We start from the raw sequence: 26,843 nt of genomic DNA on the forward strand, positions 1-26,843 counted from the left end.
TAGTATAATATCCCAACCAGTACCCTCACATGGCCTCACTGGAGCACCACCAAAGCAGGGAAACTCTCAACTATGAGGACCTTTGCCATCAGCTAGAAGACTGTATAAGCCAATTTTGTACTAGAGCATATAGCAGTATAGCATAGATTTAAACTCCTGGGAGTCACAGTACCATATTTGTAATTTTTTACTTTGTTCCTTTCACAACTTAATATTTTAAAATAAATTCCCATTATATCTAGTATTGTTCTGTAAGGGCTTGTGTCTTGGCTTAGTCCCCAGCTTGGCTCAGAACAATTGCTGGAGACTTTAAAATGTGGACCTATTGGAAGGTCTTCTGGTTATTGAAGATACTCCCTTGAAGTGGAGAGTGAGACATGCCCCCCCCTTCCTTTTTTGCTTCACATTCTGCCAAGAGGCAGAGGCCTTCTTCTGCTCCATACTGCAATCATGATATATGACCCCACCCTGTCACAAAAAGCAATGGGACCAATCACTCCTGATTGAAATGAACAGAACTGAGTCCAAATTAGGCTTTACAACTTTGATATCTTGCCTCTTTGTTAGAAAATAGAAGCTGACTAATGTATTAACTTGAAAAGTTGTAAGGGTAGAGAGTTAATCACTAAAATCCCAGTGTGCCTGGCATGCATTTGGAGATCACCACTGTCGCAGACAATAGATACAGAGATGTGACAGGAAATGTTATGTGGTATGCTGGAAAAGGGCCTGAGTAAGAAAAAAGACATTATGTCAAAAACTAAGGAAGGCTGAAAGTATGGACTTTAGTTACACAGTACAATTATTGGACATTATTGTGACAAGAATACATGCTAATACAAGACTTAATAACAGGGCACTAGGTAGAGAGTGCATGAGAATTCTCTGTACTGTTATTATAGTAGTTCTGAAACTCTAAAAGCATTTGAAAAAAAGTTTGTTGAAATAATAGTTACTAATCCTGTAGTCATGCCTCAATATTTTTTATTTAAAGTCATAATTATAGTTCTCTTTAAAAATTGACATGTGTGACTTACAGACAGAGATTACAAACTGTATCTGCAAAGTGCTCCATTTTTGGAAGAGAAAATGACCAGAAAAACAGTGGTCCAAAGAAAAGCAATTGAGCATTGACTATGTATGATTTCAGAGAGGCTGCAGCCATGTAACTGGAGCCAATGTCTTCAGGTTCAAGAACCCAATAGACTAACACTTCGTTCTGCAATTCCTAAGTACAGATGACATCATTTCCATAAATATTTTATCTATGTTCATTTATAAAAACACAGTTATGAACACATTAATATGGATATAATATACTCTTAATTCTACTTTATGAATCATCATAAGTCCCTTTATCTGCAGATAGTTATTTTGGCAAGTGAAATTCAGAGTATATTCAAGTTCTATATCCCAAACTGAACCAATGCACAGTTTTTGGTGTTCTTTTATTAAATATGACTTAAATTTTATGAGTACAAGCCAAAAATTGAAAGTAAACTGATACTTTTTTGTAGTTCTTTTTTTTTTTTTCCTGGAAAAGTCTTTTCCTATTGGCAGTGGTTGATAGCATCTAGGCTCATAGCAGTGTTTCCCCTACTCCCACCCTAGTTCCTACCGAAGAGAGTTAGTTAGTCTTTCAGTGGAAGCTGCTGAGCCTTTAATGAAGACAGGTATCCAAGGTGTTTGAAACCTCCTCCAATGTGTATCTGAAAACCCTCCCCCCACCACACACACATATGGCTGCCTGCATTCACTGTGGTCCATAGACTGCTCTAATTCTCTGCAGATCACTGATGAACAAATGTGCAGAGGATCCCTCTGCTTGGAGCTGAAATTGAGACTATACAGGAAAAGAACTTTCTTTCAGACGTAACCTTTAATCACCAGAGAAATGGTCTTACTTGCTTTTGAAGTAGAATGCTGCACAGAACATGCCCACGATGACAATTCCAAAGATGATACATGAAATTGACAGCACCTGCCTTTGATAAACATCTTCACTCTCTGTGAATTTGAAAAACAGAATTAGAATGGATGCTAGTGGGGCACAGAGGCAGAAATCTCCATCTTTGTACTTCTGAGCTGGTAGGAGTCATTCAAAACCAACCTTTTGTTTGTTTGTTTGTTCCTGTTGTGAATAGCAGGAAAACATGAGGAAGATATTATGATTCAGTTTCTTTGTAGAGATCTATACAGTAACTGGCTACTACTTTTAATTATTTTTGTGTTTGTTTGGGTTTTTTGAGACAGGGTTTCTCTGTGTTGCTTTGTGCCCTTTCCTGGAACTTGCTGGGTAGCCTAGGCTGGCCTCGAACTCACAGAGATCCGCCTGGCTCCACCTCTTGAGTGCTGGGATTTTTCCTTTTGGTATTTGTACAGTCACATAAGTATTCTTTCTCTGACTAATGAGCTACAAGATGAGAGTCTCTGCACTTTCTAGTGCCAGCAACAACCGAGTTTTTTTCTGTGGTGCTCAGATCTCTGTGTTGTCTGAGTTTTACTGGATCCTTGATGATCTAGCTATTATTAATCTTTCTACTACTTTGATATTATCATCACTTTATGGAAGAGATTTTTAGTATTTATACAAATATCATGTTCACCACATCCATATCCATCTCAGTGTCCATGTTCAGGCACAGTAGACACCAGCCTCTATACCAATGTAGCACCTTGCCTCTTGTCATCACAAAACATGCTAATTTAAACACTTCACTTTTCAGTCACTACAATTTACACCCAACTCTTTTTCTAAAATATGCTTAGTAAAACAATTCTTCCATCTTATTAAGAGCTGTGGATCCACAGATTCTAGAACTTTCTCTGCAAATTTCCATCCTTTTGTTTTCATTTCTGTCTTTAAACACATAAACACCATAGGACATGATTATAATCATTAGCTCATTTGAAAATACTCTCTTTAACTATTCCCATGTACTTTCCCATTCATCCATTTGGCAACATATCCACATAAAAATTCACAACCTTCACAACACCACCTTGAACATCTCATAGTACACCAAGAATACTATGCTGTGGGGCAGGTATTATAAGAGATAAAGGTTGAAAATCAGATTTCTTAGGTGGGCATCAAGTCCCGCAAAATGCCATCAGCTCACTAGCTCACATACTCAGGTTTGTCCATCTACTTAAATTACATTCGAACATCTAACCCATTGAAACATCCCTTATTTTCAGATATTCCACAGGTCCTAATGAAAATGAAGCCTGTATAGAGAAAATATTTCAACATTCTAAAGTAAAACACACAAAATTAGAAATTCATCCTCATTCGTTTTTTCCTCTCTCCATTCTTTTTAACCTCTATTCCTCCCTCCCTCTTCACTAATTTAATTAGCAGCTCCTCAAACTTCAGTGTGCTTTTTAGTCACCTTGAAAGCTCCTAGAGGACAGGCTAGCCCCACTTGCTCCTGATGAGTTATTGACTAGCACACCACAGTGTGTATGGACCTTTTGGATTTTGTAAAGTCTTCAGGTGACTGTGATGCTTTCGGTCTAGGAAACACATTAGGAAGCACTGACTGGAGGGGGGTGTTCAGCAGGTGGCTCACCTGCTTTCTATCATCTGCGAGATTTGTTTCCTGGTAAGAGATAGTTATAGTATCCATTTCAGACCTCCTAATATACAAGCTGACTTAAATGAATTTTCAGGTGTTTCTCATCCATAATATTATTCAGGTTGAAGAAATACTCTACTTTTATCAAAGTTAATTCCCTGTTTTATACTTTTTCCTCTTTCTTCGGAGTCCTCTCATCATTGAACTTTAAAGGAATTACTCTGAATTATTCTATAAGGCCAGCATTATCTCAGTGCAAAACCCAGACAAAAACTCAAAACCCTTCCCATCACATATATAACATTTTCTTAATAAAAAGCCAGGGAAGTATATATAGTAACATATTCAAACCTTAGTACAATACAAATAGTTGGAGTTGTCATGGGGAATGCCAGTGGGGTAGAGCTTCAGTGTCTCTATGATTTACCACTTTAGCAGGTTAAGGAAAAATCTGATGACTAGATTATTAAAGAATGAATAGATGGAAGAGCTTAGGAAAGCCTACCAGCCCTTAATGAAATCTCTCTAAAACTAGACATAATAGAAAAGCATTTGTCACACTGACAAAGAACAGCTTTACTGGATGCACACACATGTAGTAGATAAATATATATCATCATGAAAATTTGAATGCATTGACCTTAAGTGAACAATAATGTCCACTTGCACCACTTTTCCTGGGTACTGTCCTGTTGGCAGTGTACTAAGAGAAAATAGAAACACACCTGTTCCATTTGAGGCAATGGATGAAAAATTGTCTTTTCAGACATTGTGGCAACCTGTGCAAGAAAGCTGTTGGAATCTACAAAGGTGATAGGAGAGTTGGTAGGTGAATTTAGCATGTTTACAGTACCCAAGGATGAAGGGGAAATTTTATGAATTTGAAAGAAAGACATCATAACAGAAAAAAAAAAAAAAAAAAACAAACCACCTAAAATACACACAGATAAGCTTGACAAAACATATGCAAGCCCTGTTTGTTGAAAATGTTGATGCCTGACTGAGAGAATTGAATGAACAGCTATACAGATGTAAGTGTTAAGATAAGAAGACACATACTTAGACCAGGCATCATCCCTGGGTTGCAAAGAACACTGCTAAGGAAGCTGCTGGGTTTGGTATCACACTCAGATATTGCTAGCTTGCAGCTAAAAAAAGAGATCGATGTTGTGGCTAGCCTGTGCTGCACAATGTGATAGTGACTCAAAAACCAGACTCCTTGGAGACATTTTATTGTTGTTATAAAAACTGAACAGCTGATTTTAAATGTCTGATGGAAATATAAAAGATTAAGAGTGAACACAACATTCTTTCTGAAGTTAAGAAAGCAAAGTTAGAGGATTTTATCATAAGAAAATCTATAGCATTCCAAGAAATGCCTATTCTAGAGAAAGAAAAATGGAACATAAGAGATTCCAGATGTTCATGCCTAATCCTTATGAAAGTATGAAAATATTTTTATAATGAACATATTAAAATGACATTGTTTGTATAGCAGAGCCATGCTCTAAAAAGGGACCACTGACCAGTTTCACATTTTACACAGAAAAAAAAAAAAAAACAACTATGAAACAAAAAAATAAAAATAGGAAAATTTAAAATAATAGATATAAATACAAAATTTTCAAACTATGAACTTAGATAAAAAAAATTTGAGAAAATTGTAATATTGTGGGTTTGGAAAATTTAAAGCATAAGAGACACAAACTTCAAAATGTTTACAAATCAGTAATATAGACTCAGCCACCCTATAATGTTTGTTCTTCAAAAATGCCATACTGAAATGAGTAGGGGAAGCACAGTTTTGGAAAACAACAGGAATGTAAACACTCACCATGAGACCTGATCCTAAAATAAAAGCCATTCTCATGACAAAATAAGCACCCAAAATTTGAGATGGCAATTTTTTAAAAGGGTAGAATTACTATTGTATTGTCATTTATAACAGGATGGCAGTTGGACATAGTCTCTCCTCACACTTCATATCTTTGTGAAATTAAAGAAGTTACAGGTTTAAACAGCTGGTGGTGGCTTCTGTTTTTCAGAGCATGATCAGGCAAATTCATCAATAGAAGCTTCATGCTTTTCCTTGTTAGCTCTAGAGAATTCACCCACCTTTTGACCCTATTTATAAAACTGGAAAGTCGGCATGCATTTGACTTCACAGGATGCAGCAACATCCTGGCAGCCATCCACATCTACTTAAAGGAACACCACTATGGAATACTTTCCAAAGAGGGAATGAAAGAAGGGCTTGATCATTTTGCAAGGTCCACACCACATGGCAGAGAAGTCCACAACTACAAGCTGTCTCCCAGAGACGCCAGGGACTCTTGAAAAGCTTCCTTGCTCTCAATCAGCATCACCATTTTGGCTGTTTTGGGGAGGAACCACATGAGTTTCTGTAGAATCTGATGGAAACGGATCTGAGGTGCTAGACATAGCTTCGAGATGAGAATTTTGAATATATTTTATTCTGACAATAAATTCTCAGGAGAACTTGGAATGACAAAGGAAGTATCCACAGGACATAAGAGAATTTCAAATTAACTATGATAAGGTAGGTGCAGTTCCTAATACAATAGCTAAAAGACTACGCTTAGTATGCTGTGGCAAGGCTATGGAGCAAAAAGCTTTCTATTTTTTGACAGATATGACATAACACTTAAAAAACAGCTTCACAGAGTTAAGAATATACCTAATTTAGGATGCCATTCCTAGGCATTTAATCAGTCCTGAGCTGAGTACCACCCACTCTTCAGTCAATGCTAAGCTCCTCCCACACGGGGTTGCCGGGCATTGTCATCCACCTGACCTCACTGGGATCTGTATTCCCAAAGTCTTCTTCATAGAATGTAGTTCCACAGAGAACATGATTAAATTACTCGTCCCCCAGCCGCAGAGGTCACCCAGCATCGTTTACCAACAGACAGAAACTTCACGTCTATATCCTGGTCCTGATATGTTATACAACCTCACTGATGTGTTGCTCAGTTTAATTTATTTGTCTTGATTGCTTGGAGCTGATGGCAATTTATAGCCAGAATGCAGGCTGTGGGTTGGCCAAAGGACACAGAATCCCTCATACTGGGATTTTCTGAGATCATCCCAAAATGTCCCTAGATGTTTCCAGGAACATGTGAAATGAGCCTCTTGTGTGATGCTTCTCTCTCAGCAATGCCAACTTCAGTACCAAACCCATTACACCTGTGTCAAAACCTGCATGGGAAAAGGCTGGTTTATTTCTTTCTCTGATACCATCTGCCATAGATTCTCTTTAAATTTGATTGCATACTTTCGAGTTCTTTCTCCTGTGAAAGTGTATCTCTAACCGATGCTTCACAAGCATCCATCTTTCTTAGGCTTCATTTACATTTTAATTGCTGGTTCATGCAAGAATATTGGAAAATGTAAAGTAAACCTAGAAGAAATTTTAGGTTATTCTGTTTTCCCAGTAAATAGAGAGGGACTATTATGTGGATTAACAAGCTGGGGTTAATATTTTAAATTTGAAAGTGTTCAAAGTAAAGAGATGTAGAATATGTCATGGAGACCTTGCTGGGAGCATATTGTCATCTTTAAAATTGTCATCCTTTCTACCCTACATTTGTAAGCTCATTAAATATTCCAGCTGATCTTAGAAGCAAATAATTCCAAAGCATTCCATCTTGCTAGATTGTAGTAAAATCACTACAGTAGCACATATGTGAATTTCATAAGACAGCTAATCCTGTCCTGCCATTACCAATAACAATTTTGAATATGAAAGATGATGATACCCATTAAAACAAAACATAGCAAAAATAAGGTTGTTCCCACTAACATGAATGATTTCCACGTATAATCTGTCTGTTGTATTCCCTGTTTTCTGAATCTAGACAAAAGTAGCCTAGGAAGTGCAACAAAACCAATTCTGAGTTTAAATCAAGAGTGAAATTAAAAGAACAAAAGCTTAAAATGAATTTAGAGACCCAGCTGTGGTCAGGCAATGATGCCTTTAGTGCCTTTGACTCATAAGGAGATATACATAACTCACACACAGCAAGAAAGGGCCAAGGTGGCATGCAGTTTGGGATTTCGGGTTGGTTCTGGCCACAGAACTATATAACCTTATGTCTCCCAACATAAAACAGTGGTTTTTACCTGTGTGCATTGTGGGAATGATGTCAAACAGACTTTCCTAAGATTTTAATGCAGTTTAAACAATTTAATAAGTTCTAATTACTTTTCCAAAAAATTTGTTCCCAATGTAATAATTATCTCAGTAAACATACTTGTTAGCTTCATGATGGGTCAACTCTTGTAAGCAAGATGGCAAATCATCCTGTGTTTTTGAATATTTCTTTAATATTTTTAAATCATTTTAAGTCATTATGAATCAGACCCCATATAGTCAGAAAAGTGGTATTTAAAGCAAAGAATATTTAAGTTCAAATTCAATCTTTGCCATTTTTCATTATAATTTTGAAAAGTTTTTAACTTTAGAATTTCCTCTCTCAAATGGGATTATTAATTGTTTTGTTCTACATATTATTAGCCTGGTGATAAAAGTCTAGAAGCTTCTCAAAACATGATTTTTCTTTAAATATTTTATAAGACCCAATACCACCTAAATATGTAAAGCTCTATCAGGAAGGATAATAGAAAATGACAATGACTGGGGCAGCTTTGCTGATTTAAAAGCCAGAGAAATAATCACAAAATATAGAAGCTGGTATTAGACCCATGACTCAGTAGGAGCAGGGTTAAGTTCCCAACATCCACATGGCAGCTAATCACTGTCTGTAACTCCAGTTCCCAGGACTCTGATGCCATATTATACTTTCTAAAGATATTGCATGTCATGTACCTACCTATATACAGCCAAACACTCACATATATGAAATAGAAATAAATCTTAAAATAAAAAGCCAAAGAGAAATATTCCAAGTCCTTTTAGGTCAATAGGAATTTTGAGTTATGCAAGTGAAGACATTCTTTCTGTTATGAACTTAACCCCATGTTGTCTGAGTCCTATTGAAACTTTCTGCCCTCAGAGCGGATATTTTTCTCTTTATCCTCTGACTTCCAGTTCAAAGTCTTTGCTAATTTTTCTCTAAACAGAAAATATCCAGAATGTACTGCATTACATATTTCCTCTATATCTTTTCAGTGCAAGTAATGTAGTGATATTTTCCCCCAATGCCGCCAGTATGCAGGAATGATATTTGGTGTTAAGGATGAAGGGAAAGAAGAAATAGACATGAGTCCTCATTGTAGGTTTAGTAATCCACTTGAGCGGAAACTGACAGCTAAATTAACACAAAAAGAAATACAAGCAGCTTGTTCTTCAGAGGATAGATGTATAGGACTACAGAGGTACATTATAGGAAACCTCATCTTGAGGAGCTCAGCATCACAGAGGGGAAATGTAAATTAGAAGTCAGTTCTAGACACAAGTCATGGGATGGCATGCATTGTTCAGGTGCAGAAAACAACTCACACAAAGACCCTGAGATAAACCTGGAGTAAACAGAGCAGCACAGAGGCAGCATAGACATGGTATACAGTGAATGTGTCACTATAATCCCAGGAATTGACTGAAGTATGTAAGAGGAGAGCCAGGGGATTAATTTCATAGTAATATAGGAATGGGCCTGGAGTGGACTGGGCTGAAGTGGATAAGGAATCCAGATAGGATGCCATTGCACCTGCTCAGGGAAGCAGTGATGGGTGTTTGCACAGCAAGACAGAGAATGCAGCAAATAAAGGGGAACTTTAGTCAAATACTTACAGGTCAAGGAGTCGACTATCTATACTAAGGGGAGGATGCTCAGAGTAGGATGCAAAGACAAACTCCATTCACAACTTACCAATTTCAAGAGCCCATAAAATATTGAAGTATTAATGTTGAGTGTACATGTAAATACAGGCAAATGAACTAAGAAATGGTACTAAGCTGTCAGATGTAAATGCTCTAGGGGATGTGTTCCTGCTAACAAGTATGTTCTGTTTGTGTGATAGCCCCATTTAAACACACACACATACACACACACACACACACACACACACACACACACACACACAAAGAAACACAGAAAAAGGAGAGAAGGATTTCTAAATTATATCCACATACATTCGCACACATGCACACAACACACACACACACACACACACACACACACACACACACACACACACACACCTGTAGTCATATACAGCAGCCATGATATCCCCAGCTGGACAACTGTATTCTCAACATATTCAAGTAAGACCCTATGTGGCCACTAGGTAACAAGGAAAGCTTGATTTCTTTGACTGTTATTTTAAAAGTCAACTTAACAATACCACGGGGCTCCTTTTCCAAATATTCACTATGTGAGGCCCTGCAGTTAAGAGTCTATATACAGAAGCAAAATGATCATACTACAATATTTACTAATGAAGCCACAGCATGAAGGGAGCCTGCAGCAGCATTCATCAGTGCCTAATTCCAACACTTGCTTCAGTCCATCCAATCAACCTCATCATCTGTACAGTTCAGGTTCTCCTTGACTGTTAGGCTCTGCTTTATGTCTTCACTGTGACAAGATTAAATTGAAGTAGATTTATACAGCATTAATTACTCTTGGATAAAGAAGGCATTCTGAAATTTGTTCTTAAACATCAACAAAAGTTAGGGGCAGGTTAAAATATTAGGAGCTTACAGGGAGTTTCAGATGAGCCTTAATCAGTGCAGAGAATAAGATGAATATTTAGAATATTTAGGAACTGAGATTGGTATCTTTTAGCTTGATGACTAAAAATGCAGTTCAATGGTCTGATAAATACACTTAAAATCATTTAAAGACAAAAGAGATCCTGAAGGAAAATAAAAGAGACCCTCACACTTAACACTAGAAGTTGGGTCCTCAGAATATTTATAATAAATCTGTCTGGAATGATTCAGGGACTACCAGTACTGCTAGCCAAGTTCAGAGCAGCTTGGATGGCCAGTAGGTATTTCAAGCCTCCACAGCCAACCTAATTATTTCCTTCTGGAAGTCCCTTTCCCAAACAGATTCAGGAAAGAAATTCACTAGAGAGATGTAAAATGTATAAGATTGAGAGACATTAAAAGACAGTTTTAGTAATGGAAGTTAAAATAGAAAGTGAATTAGGTACAACCTTTTGGACTCACCAAGATAGGATAAATAATGGACTATTTTTCTCTGCATACGTCAAATGTTAATGGACTAGACATTGTTGATGTATTTATTGTCTGTGTATATTGTGTATAGTTACTGTAATTACTGTATGTAGTTTCTATTATGTTAGTTATAATCTTTTTTATTTTAGATAAAAAAGGGGAAGTGTGTTGATATTTTGTTTATGCTCTAACAAATAAGTCTTGCCTGGAAATCAGAGTATGGAGTTAATCATAGAGGTCAGGTAGTGGTGGGACACACCTTTAATCCCAGCAGTTTGGATCTCATGCCTATTACTTGGGAGACATACACCATTAATCCCAGCACTAGGGAGGAAAAAACAGAAAGTGATATGGCTGGGTAGAGAGGAAGTTATAAGGTGAGTCAGAGACAGGAGTTCAGCCCCTTTCAGGCTGAGGATTCAGGAGAGGGAAGAAGTCTCTCTAGTGACTGGCTCCTTTACTGATCTTTCAGCATTTACCCTGACATCCGGTTCCAGGTTTTTATTATTTAGACCAGCTAGAATTCACGCTATAATAGGTCTTTAGAATGGACAAGAGTAGTAACCATAAGATGTTTGACAAGTCTTAAAGAGACTTAATAAGGATTTCTGTTGTTCAATAATCAATGTTATGGTACACTAAGAAGTCTATAGGCTCTAAGATAAGAAAGACATGAGACAAGTCACTGTTATATCATTTAAAAATTTGTGACTTTTGAGTTTTATTTTGTTTTCCTAGTCAAAGAAAAAAAGGCTAATGGCCAAGTCATAATTCAATGATGGAATTCCCAGGTAAAGTAAAGCAGCACATTGTCACTAGCAGGGAATGCAGTCAGGCTCCAGTTATGCAGTGATACCAACATGATATCAATATGTGTAGTAGCTCAGGAAAGAATGAACTGTAAGAGATCAGAAGAGTAAAGAACCTGAGACTAGGTAGGCCAGGGACCTAGGGAAAGAGGAAATACTACTGTTCTGCCAATGGAATATAGCAATAAAATTACTCCTAAGGACTTCTGCTGTACTTATAGATATGCCCCTTGTTCAGCTATCATCAAAGAAGCCTCCTCATCCAGTAAATGGGAACAAATACAGATATTATTCAGAGAGTGAGAGACCTTACAACACTCAGCCTTAAAAGAAATATCTCCTTCTTATTCCTTCTCTTGGGGTTTAGGGAACTTGGAGGAAGGTGGGTAGAAAAAATTGGATGAGCCAGAGGGGATAACAGACATCAAGGAATCAAGGCCTAGATACAGCAGGCCTGGTGCATATAAGAACTTACAGAACCTATGGAACTGTACGTTAGATCTGCACAAGACGTGGTTCTAGAGCTAAAAGGAGAAGTGGACACATGCCCTTGTTCCTACTCCAGAAGCTATCTCCAATTGATACTCACTTGCAAATGAGCAAGTTTTCTCTAAGGGAGTCTTACTGGGGAAACAAATCACTCTTAGGAGTAAACCACATGTCCAGCAGGAGATGAGCAACACAAAATGAATTCATTACTCAGCTGAATCTTTAGATGCTTTTTTTGTCTATAATGTTGTGTCAGGGCTTTTTTTTTTTTTTTTTTTTTTTTAACTTACTGGTCATTTGTGTATATATTACAATTCCCGGTTTTGTGTTTTGTAGGATTCCTGTGAGTGCAAATGTGTATGACTCTGAGTCTATATGAGTTTGTGCTTTTTCTTTGGCTCTTTTTCTTGTTTATTTGTTGTGTTCTTTTCTAATTTGTTTATGTTTTATTTTACTTTATTATTATTCCTTAGTTACATGTTTATTTTATAACAACAGACAGAAAGGTATGAATATGGATGGGAGGGGAGGTAGAGAGGAGCTGAGAAGCAGAGAGGGAAAGGAAACTGTAACCAGAATATACTGTATGAAAAAGCAAACAACCCCTGAGAGCTGGAGAGATGGCTCAAGAGTTAAGAGTGCTTATTGCCCTTTAGAAGACGAAAGTTAGGTTCCCCAAACCATCACAGATCAGCTTACAGCCTCCTGTAACTCGAGTTTCCATAGATGGAATACCATTGACTAGTCTTGGTGAGCATCTGTACATGTTTTGCATACACTCACAGAGACACACACACTTTCACATACATAAAAATAAATCTCTAATAAACAAACAAACAGAATTTGCCTCTAAACTAGACTAAAACTGAAGACAAACAGAAGCTTACCAGCAAGGCTTAGTGGACTCTCCTCTATATTCCACAGCAGACCATATTATAGGATTTCCCTCCAATTACAAACATGAGCACGATAGACTTTCATAAATCCCACAAGCCAGCTAGAGAGATGATTACATAAGAATAAATAGAAAACAGTGTGAGAAACATTTAAGAACTATGATAGGGTGGTTTAGAGAATAATCCACCTGAATAGGAGACAAGAAAGGATACAGAGGTGTCAGAGAACCATTAGGAACAGTTGCTAGAGTGGCTTCAGAAGAGAGGAACAGCAATATTTCTATTTATGACAATGACTGGGGGCAATGTAAGAAATGTAGCATCTGGCATATGGTACATGCTGCCTTTCAAAGTACCAGAGGTAATTGAACATGGTTCTTTCTACCCTGTCACTAGGAAATTATTGTGAGATGTAAGTCCCATATATCAGGAATACATTTTTACCATCTGTGGACAACCGTGCTGGAAAGACTACTTTCAATGAAATAAATTTTTTAATTGCTTCTTGTATAGCTGAGTTAGTCAAAGTATATTTTGCATTTGAATCTGGTGCCCATCAAATATTCCTGTTGTAAGGATAGGAGAAAGAGGCATAAGAGGGAGGAGAGATCAAGATGATGACAAAGAGGAAGATGGGAATACCAAACATGACTGTAATCGAAGGGAGAGTTGAAGATGGAGCAAGGAGGAAGGTGAACAAGGGTGAGAAGGAAGAAACAAGCATTCCAAGCCTGCCTTTCTTCTGGAATCTCTCTGCCAAAGATCACAGCTGCTCTCCAGCTGGGAGAAGAGGCACTCACCTCTTGGTCCAATCAGAGCTGGCGGATTCTGTCTCAGGGAGCCTCTGGGGTCACTGGGGTTTGGGGGAGGGAGTCATAGATTACAGGGTCCCCTAGGGGGTGTTGGAGGAGAGGTCTGCCTGCTGGATTCTTCCCTACTTGCTTGCAACTGGGGCAGCAATGGGTGGGGGTGGGGGAGCATGGGTTGTGCCTCAAGGCCTAGGTCTTAGAAATAGAACTCTCCAGCTGGGAGAAGAGTTACTCACCTCTTGGTCCTTATCACAGCTGCTTTAGTAGGGTGACGTCCCTTTCTATTGGAAAAGTAAGTACAATATTTGGGTTTCTCCCAATCACAGGAAATGTTACTTCCCCCCAGTCTAGTATAAGAGTCCAAGCAGAGTAGGAATTGTGGGTAGTGCCAGACCCTTCATTAAGAGCTTGCTGGACAGAAGAAATCAGTGTTTACTGCATCTGGCCCTGTTGAACTTGGCTCTGTTTAGAGAGAAACCCACAGGACCAACACAGTCACACACACACACACACACACACACACACACACACACACATACACACACAAACACACACACACACACACACACATACACACACACACACACACACACACACACACACACACACACACACACTTAGTAGCTTCCAGCCTGTCAAACTGATATCTTATCTATGCCTAAATCAAGAGACCACTTAATTTCAAAGCCAAGTACATTCAAGAATCACACCATACATAGCATGAGGACAATTGATATGTCCTGCTTGAATTTATAGAAAGAATAAGAAGATACAGCTAAATAGGCTTTATCAAATTTTCGTTGCCATTGGAGACATTTATGTGGTATACATAAGAAAGGGTTGATATAGATATTTCTACTCAAATCATGTCTACATGAACCCATACTTGCAACGCTTCACAGAAAGCTATCAAAACTATATTGAAAGTCTAACACCTATTTCCTTAAATATGTTTAATTAATTAAGAATATGAAACTGATTAATTTATGGACAATTTTCTAGAAAATCTAAAAAAGAAAGCAGACTGTGGAACTTCATCTAGAAGCAAGTTGTAGATGAGGCAAGGCCAACCTCAGAGATGATTATGTGAGTGCAGTGTGAGTTCAGACTCATTCAGCAAGTGGACAGCTAAATCATCTCTTAAAGACTACAATGTAAGGGGCAAGTAAGTGATGCCTCCAAGATGAAAACAGCTGACAGGCATGTAAGTGTGGACAAGTGTAGACATGAAAGAATGAAGCTGAGAGCTTTGGGACATTGGAATCCCCTCTGTGGTCTTGCCCACAGGGTGGGGAAGAAGAATATATCCAGGCAACACTTTATCATTGGTCATGTCAGCAGATTAGTACAGAATAATATTATCTTTATTTCACAGATTAGGAGACAAAGGTTCTAAGAGGAACAGATCTGGGAATCAAACACACATACTTGATTCCAATTGGAATATATCCACCCTTTCTACCAATCTCTTCCTGACCTGCTCCTAAGGATTATGAAAGGGAACACATTCATCCAACCACTGTCCTACACTCCAAGGGCAGATAATGCAGGACTCAATAACAGCAGAGCAAAAGGAGAAACACAAACAAAGGAGGAGAAGGAGAAGCAGGGGAGGAGGAGGAAGAAGACTAGATGAAGCAGAAGGAAGAGGAACAGAAAGAGGAAGAATTAGGAAGTAAGGAAAAGGAGGAACAGAAGCAGGAGAAGCTATGATTGCCTGCCTTGTTGCCCAAGGAGCTCAAAATCAAAGAGAAGAAGCAATATAAGTTTAAAATACAGTGAGAAGTGTCCAAAGAGGAACAGAGGCTGTATTGTAAAGTAAGAGAGCAGCTTCTGTTATCTAATTCAGGATGATTCTGTAGACATTGACCAGTGTGCCATTTGTTTCTCTCTGCCCAGTTTCCTGCACCTGAGCATCTCGAATAGCCACCCCAAGGAGTAACCATGATGTATTATTGCATTCCAAATTCAAGCTTGGGTGTTTTTAATAGCTTTGTCATTGACATTTATTTAAGTCTTAAGTCCATTAAATGTAAAACAACTCAAAACAGAATTTGTTTAATCAAGGATTGTCAATGGAAGTCATGAGGTTTTTGTTCATTGTAGTGGAGAAGTTATGAAGGAGGAAGGACTTGGAAAGATGAGGCATAGTGCTGAAACTTTCTGTTCAAACCAATACCATTTTTGCTGGAGGCAGAGAAAACATAGCAGGTGAATGGGGGATAAAATGAGGTGTGCTTGTTATTCTGCACTATCTCTGGCTGTACTAACTCATGAGCTGTCTCTCTTGCCATTGCATACTACATGTTCTGCTCCAGGCTTGAAGGCAGGACTCTGCCCTCTTCCTCTCCTTCATATCAATGTGCATTTTACTACTGACTAGATTCCCCCCCCCCCGCCCCATTTCTGTCATTCTACCCACAATGCCAGAAATATACTATTTAGACCTGAGACTATCATGAAGTGGAAGCTTCCCCTCATCTTCTATCCTGCAACAACTTTCTGAGGTGGGGGGCAGGAGGGGCATCCATTGTCTGTGCTTGTAGACAATACAGATAGGGAAACTACCACTGCATGAACTGCCATACTGTCTTCCAGTTCTGCAGTCAGATCTTTACCATTACAACTCCCAGAAACTTTAGCTGCCAGTTTGGTTCCCATGCTCTGAAAGAATTTGGAGGAAGTAGGACATCATGAATGTAGTTAGGCTGGACCCTAACTGAGCAGACAACAGAGTTATTTGGGCTATGCAGACTATACAATGGCCAGCAAACACCATATACAACCAAGTGTGGGATTAGTATAAGCAGGATTCCAACCTTATCACTGTAGTCTCATCCAAACACATGTTTATTGTGCTAGTTTGAAACAAAATGACACCCATAGGCTCATAGAGAGTGGGACTATTGGGAGATGTGGCTTTGGCTTTGTTGAAATGTGTCTGACATTTTGTAGGAAGTGTGTCACTAGGAGTGGGCTTTGGAGTTTTGGAAACTCAAGTCAGGCCCAGTATTACTCTCTCTTTCTGCTGTCTGCCATCTCAGATGTAGGACTCTCAGCTGTCTCTCCAGAACCATGTGTACCTGTATGCCACCATGCTCCCTGCCATGATAACCATGGACTAACCTTCTGAACTGTAACCCCTCCCCAATTAAATGTTTTCCTTTCTAAGAGTTGCTGTTGTTATGGTGTCTCTTCCACAGCAATAGAAACTCTAAGACAAAAGTTGGTACCAGGGACTGGGGTATTGCTTTTGTTTGGAGGTATGTGGACTTTGAGACTTTGGATTACAAAGCAGTTGAATGTTTTAAGTAGAACTTAATGGTCTACACTAGTAGGAGCATGAAGATACTGTTGTGGGTAACTTGAACAGTGGAGGTGTGGCTCAAGCGGTTTCTGAGGAAAAGAATTCTAGTGTGTGTCCTAGAATCCATTCTTGGAATATTTTGGTAAAGGATGTGGCTGCTTCTTGTTCTTGTCCAAAAAATCTGCCTAAGGCTATATTGAAGAGTTATGAATCAATAGCTTTGGCCAAGCAGATTTCAGAACTAGTGTTGACTGTGTTGTGTGGTTATTAGTAGCTCCTCTTATGTAAATCTATAATGGACTGGAGCAAGTGAGAAAGGAAAAATACAAAATGTACAGTTTGAGGAGAAAGGGGATACCAGAAAGTATAAACAAATTAAAGAAAACCTTGATGCTAAGTGGAATAAAGGGAGTGCTGACCTCAGAGTAAGACCCCACCCAGCTAACGCTTGTAACTTGTGAAAAAGAATTGAATAAAAATAAGAAGACATTACAGAAAAGCTTAGGGCAAGAAATGTTGGTGCATACCTTTAATGCCAGCACTCAGAAGGCAGAGGCAGGTGAATCTCTAAGTTCAAGATCTGCTTCATCTACAGAGTCAGTTCCAGGAAAGCCAAGCTCAGGCAGCAAAGGAAACTATCAGAAACAGAAAGCTAGTGAATGTTTTTGAATGGGGGGGAGGGGAGGAGAGCATATGCTATCCCTAACAAGTAGAAGCTGGAAGCTTCAGCCATCTAGTTCTGTCTTTAAAGTCAAGGATAAATGAAGGGGATTATGGAATCTCCCGCCATGACTAAGGAAAGCCCCTGTGGCCAGGAGTGTGTCAGAGGTGTCCCTGCATGGAGGCTCAAGAGGCCATTGTGTGAAGCTGTGAAGGTGAAGCCTGGATTGCCTTGGAGACCCTAAGATGTTAGAGATGCCAGAGTCATGGGATTCCAGCCAAGGAAAGTTGATAACATGAAGTAGGCACACCCAAGGAGAGAGAAGTGTGTTCCAGTCAACAAAGCTGAAAAGAGTTGGAGACCTGAAGAACATTTGACATCAGACTTGGGACGCAGATGTTGGGACTTTTCCTATCTGGTTTTCAGTCTTGCTTTGTTCTGATATGTTCCCTTTCCTCCATTTTAGAATAGTAATGGACATCCTATGCCGTTATATGTTGGAAGCATGTGATCTCCTTTTTCATTTCCATTTTATAGGGGGTTACAGTTAAGAGATTGTCATGAGTCTCAGTAGATACCTTGACTTTGAACTTTTAAACAAAGTTGAAACTGTGATAGACTATGCATGAGGACTTTTGAAGTTGGACTGAACATTTTCTGTTTTATGACATGGCTACCAGCTTATGGGGCCCAGGGAATGCAATGTGGTGGTTTGAATGAAAATGTGTCCCATAGGCTCCTAGTGTGTGGCATTATTAGGAAGCATGGCTTTGTCAGAGTAGGTGTGATCTAGTTGGAAGAAGTGTGCTACTCACTCCTCCTGCTGTCTGCCAACCCAGATGTAGCACTCTCTCTCCAGCACCATGTATACCTGTGTGCCACCATGTTCCCTGCTATGATAATAATGTACTAAACCTCTAAACTGTAATCCCTCAATTAAATGTTTTCCGTTATAAGAGTTGCTGTGGTCATGATGTCTCTTCACAGCAAATAAAAATAGTATGACTCTTATAAAGTGTCACCTTGGAATCCTTTAATAATGTATGTTAATTAAATGTTCCTTATAATTTAAAACTATGGTGAGAACATATTTTATATCACAAATGCTAACATTAATCCTGCAAAGAAGTTACCACAAAGGGGGAAATAGACAGAAAAGATAGCATGTGGGTGAAACAACCACACTGAAGAAAGGAAAGAAAACTCCTTTCTCTTTCTCTTAGCATCCCCCTGCTATGCTCATGTATTATCAACTGAGAAAAAATTCACAGAGTGGCTGTTTTGTATGAATCAAGCAATTATGACAAACCACACACCTCAAGAAAGAGGTGCACACAAAGTCTGGGCCTGCTGTTGTCCCTGAGGACAGAGGCAGAGAAGGCAGGGGTTTTCCCAGGCTGAAACATCAAATATCCCCTTGTCTTATACAAAGGTTTAGCTCTGTTAGAATCAAATAGCCATTGATCCCTTATGACAGGTAGAAAGCATACAGTAATCAAGAAAGTCAACTTTTCAAAGAAATAGCCATTGTACCAAACTTAAAATAAGTAGCTCACAATCAGAGGAAAATTCATCCACCTAAACAAGCCCACAGGCACTGCTGGCAGAGCCACCATTTGGGAAGAGAAATAGGATACCTGGGGACTGTTTTAATATTTGCTTTCTGAAAAGTAAAATGGTACTAGGATCCCTCAGGCCACAGAAATGATAGCCCAGCTTTGATAACAATGGCTCAAAAGACAACTTCATTTTAGTAGAGAACAACAGAATAAAGAGAATTGTCAAAGCAGAATGTATTAGGAGCCAGAGCCCTTCCTCCTTGCCTCTATAGCTCTTCCTCTAGCATCTTACAGGGTTGGAAGGAGAGGATATGGCCATCCTGGTTTTCAACAGAATATGTTTGTATGCATGGTTTGGGTGATGTGTGTCCTTGTCATGCTTCCTTGGAGAAAACATTCCACTTTACAACAGTGGAAATTCTCCCCAAATGTGCATGTCAGTTGATGTGTCTAAGGCATCAATTCCTCAGGCAATTCACACTTTGTCCCCACTTTAAAAGATCCTGACTGTTTTCAAAACTGAAGAAACCTTGTGCAATTATGTGAAACAGGCATTCTCAGGATCTGAGGGAGATGCATTATGGATAAGGAAATGGAGGCTTTGTGAAAGCACACTGTTGAGTGCATGAACTATCAAGAAGAGGGCCTGATAACTTTAGCCAAATGCGGTTGTTTCTGTGAACTCATGTTAGGGAGCTGCAGGCTTGTCCATCTGTTGGTGAGTGTCCATGCCTGCTCTTGTGTTACCTTGGTGGAACTGAACAGTTGGAAGCAAGGCATACAAAGCCTACATATTTGCTTATCCCTGGGAGCACCCCACATTTGCATGTAAGGAGAGAGGGCTCTTCCTTAAAGACACAAAAAGGAAGCAAAGAATAGCTTTCTTGATATGGAAAGTATATGGACCCTTACTACTTTCTACTGAGCTGTTATCTCTCTGGACACCAGAATGCTTCTACAGTAATGGAAATCTGTAATCCTGGGATAAAGTTGACTGGTATTATTTAGTCATCACTCAGTAATTTGGAGCCAATACTATACTTGAAATGAATGTAAGTGAGTAATTAGACTTTAGCTAAACATTAAAAAAATACTATCTAAATGACCTCCCTGACTGCTCAAGTTCTTTGAAATGCATGGGCAGCCTGGCCCTGCCTTTCCAGCCACCTGCAATAATAATAATAATAATAATAATAATAATAATAATAATAATAATAATAATAATAGTTTTTCCAGGCTCCCAGCAGGTACACTGTTGGCTTCTCTCTGGGAAAGCCTATAGTAATAGATGCTTTTACCAGTTCAAGCTGCAGGTTCTGTACATGCAAAGCTGCAGAAATATACATGGCCAGTATATTTGTGTCCAATCACAAAGAATGATTCAATTTTCTTGCTGAACCACAGCTCATGAATTACTGTACCATAATCTACAGATGGATGGGACCCTATTTTGGCTGATAAGAAGTGATAACTTCTGACTCAAGAACAGTCTCATTTCTATGCTACTGAGATGCAGGGCAGGAGGTGGCACTAAAGTGTGCTGTTCATTGGTCCAGTTCTATGTAGCCATGCCTGAGAGGAAAGGCCTTTGTTAGAATAATAGTGGCAACCAGAACAGGATCAACTCTTGAGAATTTATATCACAAAGCTCTTAGCTACAAAATCATTTAGCCCTCTGAACATTTCTCAGACATTTCTCATTATCAATCACAGTTGCACATGAAGAATTTAAAATGCAGAGAACTGAACTATACAGGGCTCTAAATTCACAGAAAGAATAAGTGGCCGCAGATAGCCTGACTGTAGAGCCTACGTTTTTGAAAACTCATTCCTAGCTGGGAGGAAAAAGCAGTGTGGTCTTATAGTTCTCTACCTGGAGAATCAGTACCTTACCAAGATGAAGACGTGATAAGAAATGAAGTACCACTTACCAGAGTGGAAGAGAAATAGGTTCAAATAGCAATTCTACAATGAATTAAGCAAGCTAAACTGGAGGAAAAGCTTCACCCTTTCTTGGTTGTGTACTCTTATCTATAATATAAGATGCTAATCCCTTCCAATCTAGGTTTTAGGAGCACAAAAAGTACTTTTAAACAATGCTTTTGTAGGTTTCAGTGTTCTATTTGACACACAATAAGCCATCATTTCAAAAAACAGTATTGTTCTTTTTCTTTTCTTCCATGAAGAGATGATGAAGGTATTTGGTCTATTTTAGCCTTTATTCTTTTTTTAATTCTTTTTATTCTTTATTATTATGTGTTTTAAATTTTATACATCAGCCATGGGTTCCCCTGTCCTCCCCCCTCCTGCCCCCACCCCCACCTACCCCCAACCCCTCTCATCCATTCCCATGTCCTCCAGGATCAAGGCACCCTTGGGGATTCATTTAAACCTGGTGGATTCAGTACAGGCAGGTCCTGTCACCTCCTTCCAGACTGAGCAAAGTGTCCCTATGTAAGCCCAAGGTTTCAAACAGCCAGCTCATGCACTAAGGACAGGTCCTGGTCCCACAGACTGGATGCCTCCCAAACAGATCAAGCTATTCAATGGTCTCACTTATCTAGAGGGCCTGATCCAGCTGGGGGCTCCACAGCATGAATTAGCCTGTATTCTTATAGAAGACCTATACTACCTTTTTTGTCTGTAGAAGGCAGAAACTTATTTTCTTCTGAACTGCTCAACATGGAAGGAAGATTCTTCTCTCGAATGCCTTTCACATCAGTGAATAGTTTGGATCCATTAAGATGTATAGGATCAATTTTATGAAGCTAAATCTGATTCTTCAAGTTGCCCTTCAGCCCTCTCCAGGAGACTAAGTGTGACCTGGATCTACATTAGTCTATAATTATGACCTTCTGATTGCACCACCATTCTATAATCCTGCAAGTGGGTACAAACTCCTAGCGCCTTCTCATCGTGCTTGATGTGTTTGCATTCATGACAGGTACTCTGAAAAGGACACCTCAATCCCTTTCAAAAAATGTTCTCAAATTTGATCCAATTCCAAAACATTGTCCAGAGTGACAGGCATGGACAGAGACACTGCTCCCATAAAACAGGTACCAAAAGAGCTAGACTAATGGATATATATTCCTGGTTCAAATGATTTTAATGGCATTCCCCTTACAAAGCTCCTCTTCATTCCCAAGCCTTCCATTTGCAGACCTATAAATTAAAGCTTACTTAGTGGAACCTCAATAAGGCTACTTAAAGAATTGGAATCAAGTAGTCCAACAGAATTTCAGAACTAAGAGTGAATTTTTTTTTAAAATTCAGTATATAAAGCCAGGCTAACATCAGGAGAGCACCTGTACACATATATTTTAATGGTGGAATGAACTATAGAGTCCATGGTGTTAATGTTTAATATTTTTTTCTGAAGTATGTGGCTTATACACTACCATGCTTATGAAAATATTTGCGTTTCTGTTTCATAGACTATTAAAAGTTATTACCAATTTCCAGTTCCTTTGAACATTTCTTAGCAGGACACCAATGGAAAAATCTCAAACATTTACAGTACCCCTTTGCCTTAAAGAAACCAACTCCTGTGAAACCAAAATGATTATTTATGTTGGGTGTCAATAAAATTAAAGACTTACTATCACACATATGATGTAATTGTGTCCCAGTTACTGAGTTATCTTGATTTATTCATTCTTTGCATGAGGCAGGAGTGAATTGTATCATAAAAAAAGAAAATTTATGAAAAAAGAGGGTCTTAAATCTTTTCTTTTTATCCTAGTTGTAGTTTCAAATAAACAATTTATTTCATGTTTCAGTAAGTACATTTTTCAGAATTTGAAAACTGATGGTAGGCAATATTAGTAACATAAGTTCACCTCACTGAGTTTTATTTGATTTTCCATCAAGATTTCTTTTCTGTTCTAGATGTCAGTCAGATATCTATATTACTGTTTAATAGAGATGCTTCTACAAGCTTTCTATTTTGACAGATTCTTTAACTTGCCTTGTTTAGTGGTTTCAGTGTTTTGTGTATTTTTTTTAATGAGTACTGGTTGAGTCCTTTGTAGAACACTTCTGGTAGTTCTCTTATGATTTGATTTGCATAGTTATTTCTCACAGAGAAACATAGAGCTAAAGCACTAGTTTAGATGTCAAGATGTCTGCCTGTAATTTTTGCATTTGCAATGTGGAAGGAAATGATCAGAAATTAGAGGCCAACCTTAGCTACATATGGAGTTTACAGACAGCCATGGCTATGAGAAACCATGCTGTAAAATACCAAAAGAAGGGCTATTTAATTAAAATTTTGTGCCAATATGACTTGCCAGTGTTGAGGCAAACCTTGGTCACATGACTTGAAGTTGCAATTGTCAGGTTACTCAATGATAAAGTTACCACATTTTCCCCTTCTTCTCTCTACAGCATTGTATAGAAAGACAAGTCTCCGTGTGAACCCCACAATTAGTGTAGGGAGCTAAAATCCTGCTTTTTAAAGACAAGAAAACTACATAAATTATTCAGGTTTTTTTTGCATGGAAATTTACCTGTTCTCTACCTTTAATGGATAATTTAGCTATTTATCTTATTTCATAGTCATATCAAATTTCCTAAATATAATCCAAAACTTAATTATTCTCTTACTCTAATTATTTAAAGTTTTGAAATTTAGAACTATTAGGTTTTTTTTTTTTTCTGGGATGCTTTTATATGATCATGCTTTCATGGTGAAGTTTATTTACTTCATTATTTATCACTTTTGAACACTCCCTTCCTTCTCAGCACTGTAGGGTACTCTTGGCTCATCCTCAGTCCTACAATTAGCCATGTCTCTAAGAAGATCTTTGTTCCTATAATAATTTGTAAAGAATATTAGAAAGCCCAGTCTGATTTCTAGGGGTACTCATGGTTACTAGGGTTTCATTATGTCAAGGTTCTTCCAACTCAAAATGCCAAGATCCACACATGTAAATGTATAACAACACCAGAATTCTTAATACACACCTCTGAGAAAGATTTCAAATAGAGTACTGAGATATATTACTTCAGCTACAAGTATTTCAAACTGTAATTTCAAAGTCACTGAGATCAGCATTTTTATGTCATATCCTTCTGTTGTCTTACACACATATATAGTGTGCCATTCTTTTTCACATTGTATATTTCATGGAAGTATACTCTAGTGAGCTAAATTATTCTTTTAATTGGTACACATTAAAATCCACTCTATGCTGTATGTCTCTACATATTCTGGCAAATGCATATGATTCAGCATTCAAGTACCACATGACTTCAGGTCCCAAAATATATACAATGCCCTAACTGTCCTCTGTGCTCAACATTCCATTCTGCCAACCCCAGAAAACCTGACAACCACTGGCCATTTTTAGTGATCCTAAAGTGCTTCTGTTTCCAACATGCATGTGATTGAAACGGTAAAGTACATAGTATGGATGGTTGTCATTTTTAGATTTCAAAGTTTTCAGCCAGCATGATTTAAAAGTATTTCTTTTCTTCTCCTTTTTTTCCCTGAAATTTCAATTTTCCATTATGCTACAGTGTACCATTAAAATCATTCTACAACTCATAAATATTGTTCTGTTCTGTTTCCTTTTCTGTTGGGAAACTTCTTGGGAAATTCTGCTTATCTTGAAGCTCTCTGATTCTAATGATGGTTATGTAGAAGCTACGGGTAAGACTAGCAAAGTACTCTTCAATTTTTTTTTACATGATTCTATTTTCTAGCACTCCTTATTGAGTTTTCCTTGTAACTTCCTTCTTTGCCTGAATTAACATTATGTCTTGTCCATGAATATTTTTTATTGAGAGTCTTGAACATTTTAACCATGATTAAATAGCCTTTTGATCATTTCAATATCTGTGCCGTGTTGAGGCCTGGTTCTATCATATGCTTTGTCTCTTTTTCTCCCCTCTCTTTTGGAAGGTTCTGTAATTTTTTGTTGAAAGCATGGATATTGAATCATATAAGTTACTACAGAAACAGTTATTGTACTATAAGCATTTTTGTTAATCTTGTTAAGAGTGAGTTTTAATGCTTATTTCTGTGTGTTTAGAGATGATGAGCATCTCTCGTGCGTTTTTCATATATTCAGTTGATGTTGAGTTTCTGTAATCACTGTTTCTCATAAACAGTGTGTTTTGTGCAGTGATTTTAGTTATGTTATCACTGTTACCTTGGACCTTGTTTGTGTGGCAATAATATGCAGAGGAAGGCTGCTCTCTAATCCTATGCTCGAAAATTTTAATCTGTCACTAGCTGTGGCCTTTGTCTATAAGTTCTGTAGCATCTTCCTTCTCAAGCTGAGTCAAGGCTGTGGCCTCAGTTCTCTTTAGAGAACAGGCTTATTCTGGAGCTGGATATATAGTATTTCCCAATAAAACGTTTCTCCTCCCCCTGCCACACATGCTCCTTTCTAAATCTTCACCCTGAAAGCCAAATGAAGCACTCACTAGAAGCCTCTGAAAACATGCTCACTTATACTAAGCCTGTCATAACTGGTCATAATGGACATCCCCCTGGTGTGTGTGTGTGTGTGTGTGTGTGTGTGTGTGTGTGTGTGTGTGTGTGTGTGTTTCATCTCAACTGTGACCATTTGATTTGTCCTACTCCTATCCAGGTGGTGACTCTAACAAACTCAGATGGCTAGTGACTGAATCTGATAGAAGCCATCAATATCCGTTTTTATAGCCTTTAGTGCTCTGAAGATAGGAACAACAATACATGCCTTTTTATACATTGAATTAAGAGATGGAGTTCACCTTATATTCACCTTCAAATATATATGTCTTTACTTTTTCTTTTTAGACATATCAATTGGCTCGAACACCAATGTGTGCATTTTCTCCTATTTTTACTATCTCAAGACCACAACTACAAAAATTTGTGTTTTCATATTGTCAACATTAAACTTCCCAGAAGTCAAGTTCATTTCTGAGTAAACATTCATGAGAAGCTTGGGTAGTCAATGTACAGTCATACATAGTGAAGTAGGTGTTAATGCAATTTCTTACATTCTCCACTATATCTTAAATTGCCAATATTTCAGCTCAAATATCCCAGGATTAGAGTAGCAGAAGCTGTGGAGTGTACCAATGGCTTTCCTTTCCCAGGCTAGCATCTAATGATTCTTTGTATTTCCAGGATTTCTTTGCCTTAAAAAACAAATGGGGGAAAAAAACAAACAAAAACAAAAACAAAAACAAAACAACAACTTCATAATTTCAAGATGCAAGCATGCAGACTGTCTTAGAAGTTTCAATCATGATAAAAAAGCAGCTCACTGGCTTTGGTTGAGTACACTCCCTTACAACACATGTTTTCTAAATGCCTTTGCTTCCCATACACCAAATTAGCTTGCTCATTTCACTTTGAAATCACTCAATTCAAATGTTACAGAGAATATCATGACATAGCCAGAAGCCTGTAGTTAAGAGTTTTCCTGCCTGGCCCACAGTCAGGACAAATTTCTCTTACCCACCAGTCCCATAGTCGCTCAGACTCAACCAAGAAAGCACACAGAAACTTATATTGCTTACAAACTGTATGGCCGTTGCAGGCTTCTTGTTATCTACTTTTTTT

General features: G+C 38.3%; 1 protein-coding gene and 1 pseudogene across 4 annotated transcripts in view; both read right to left on the minus strand.

Moving 5' to 3' along the window:
- Positions 1–26,843, minus strand: part of Nrg3 (neuregulin 3) — a 1,086,061-nt gene that overhangs the window by 35,525 nt on the left and 1,023,693 nt on the right. For all 4 annotated transcript variants that reach the window (XM_036198821.1, XM_036198820.1, XM_036198824.1 and 1 more), the window contains exon 5: positions 1,905–2,007. In XM_036198821.1, coding sequence (XP_036054714.1) covers positions 1,905–2,007 — 103 coding nt within the window. The remainder of the gene's footprint in view (positions 1–1,904; positions 2,008–26,843) is intronic.
- Positions 5,634–5,950, minus strand: LOC118590960 (annotated as a pseudogene).

Source organism: Onychomys torridus, chromosome 9 (assembly GCF_903995425.1).
Source record: "Onychomys torridus chromosome 9, mOncTor1.1, whole genome shotgun sequence".
NCBI classification, from domain to species: Eukaryota; Metazoa; Chordata; class Mammalia; order Rodentia; family Cricetidae; genus Onychomys; species Onychomys torridus.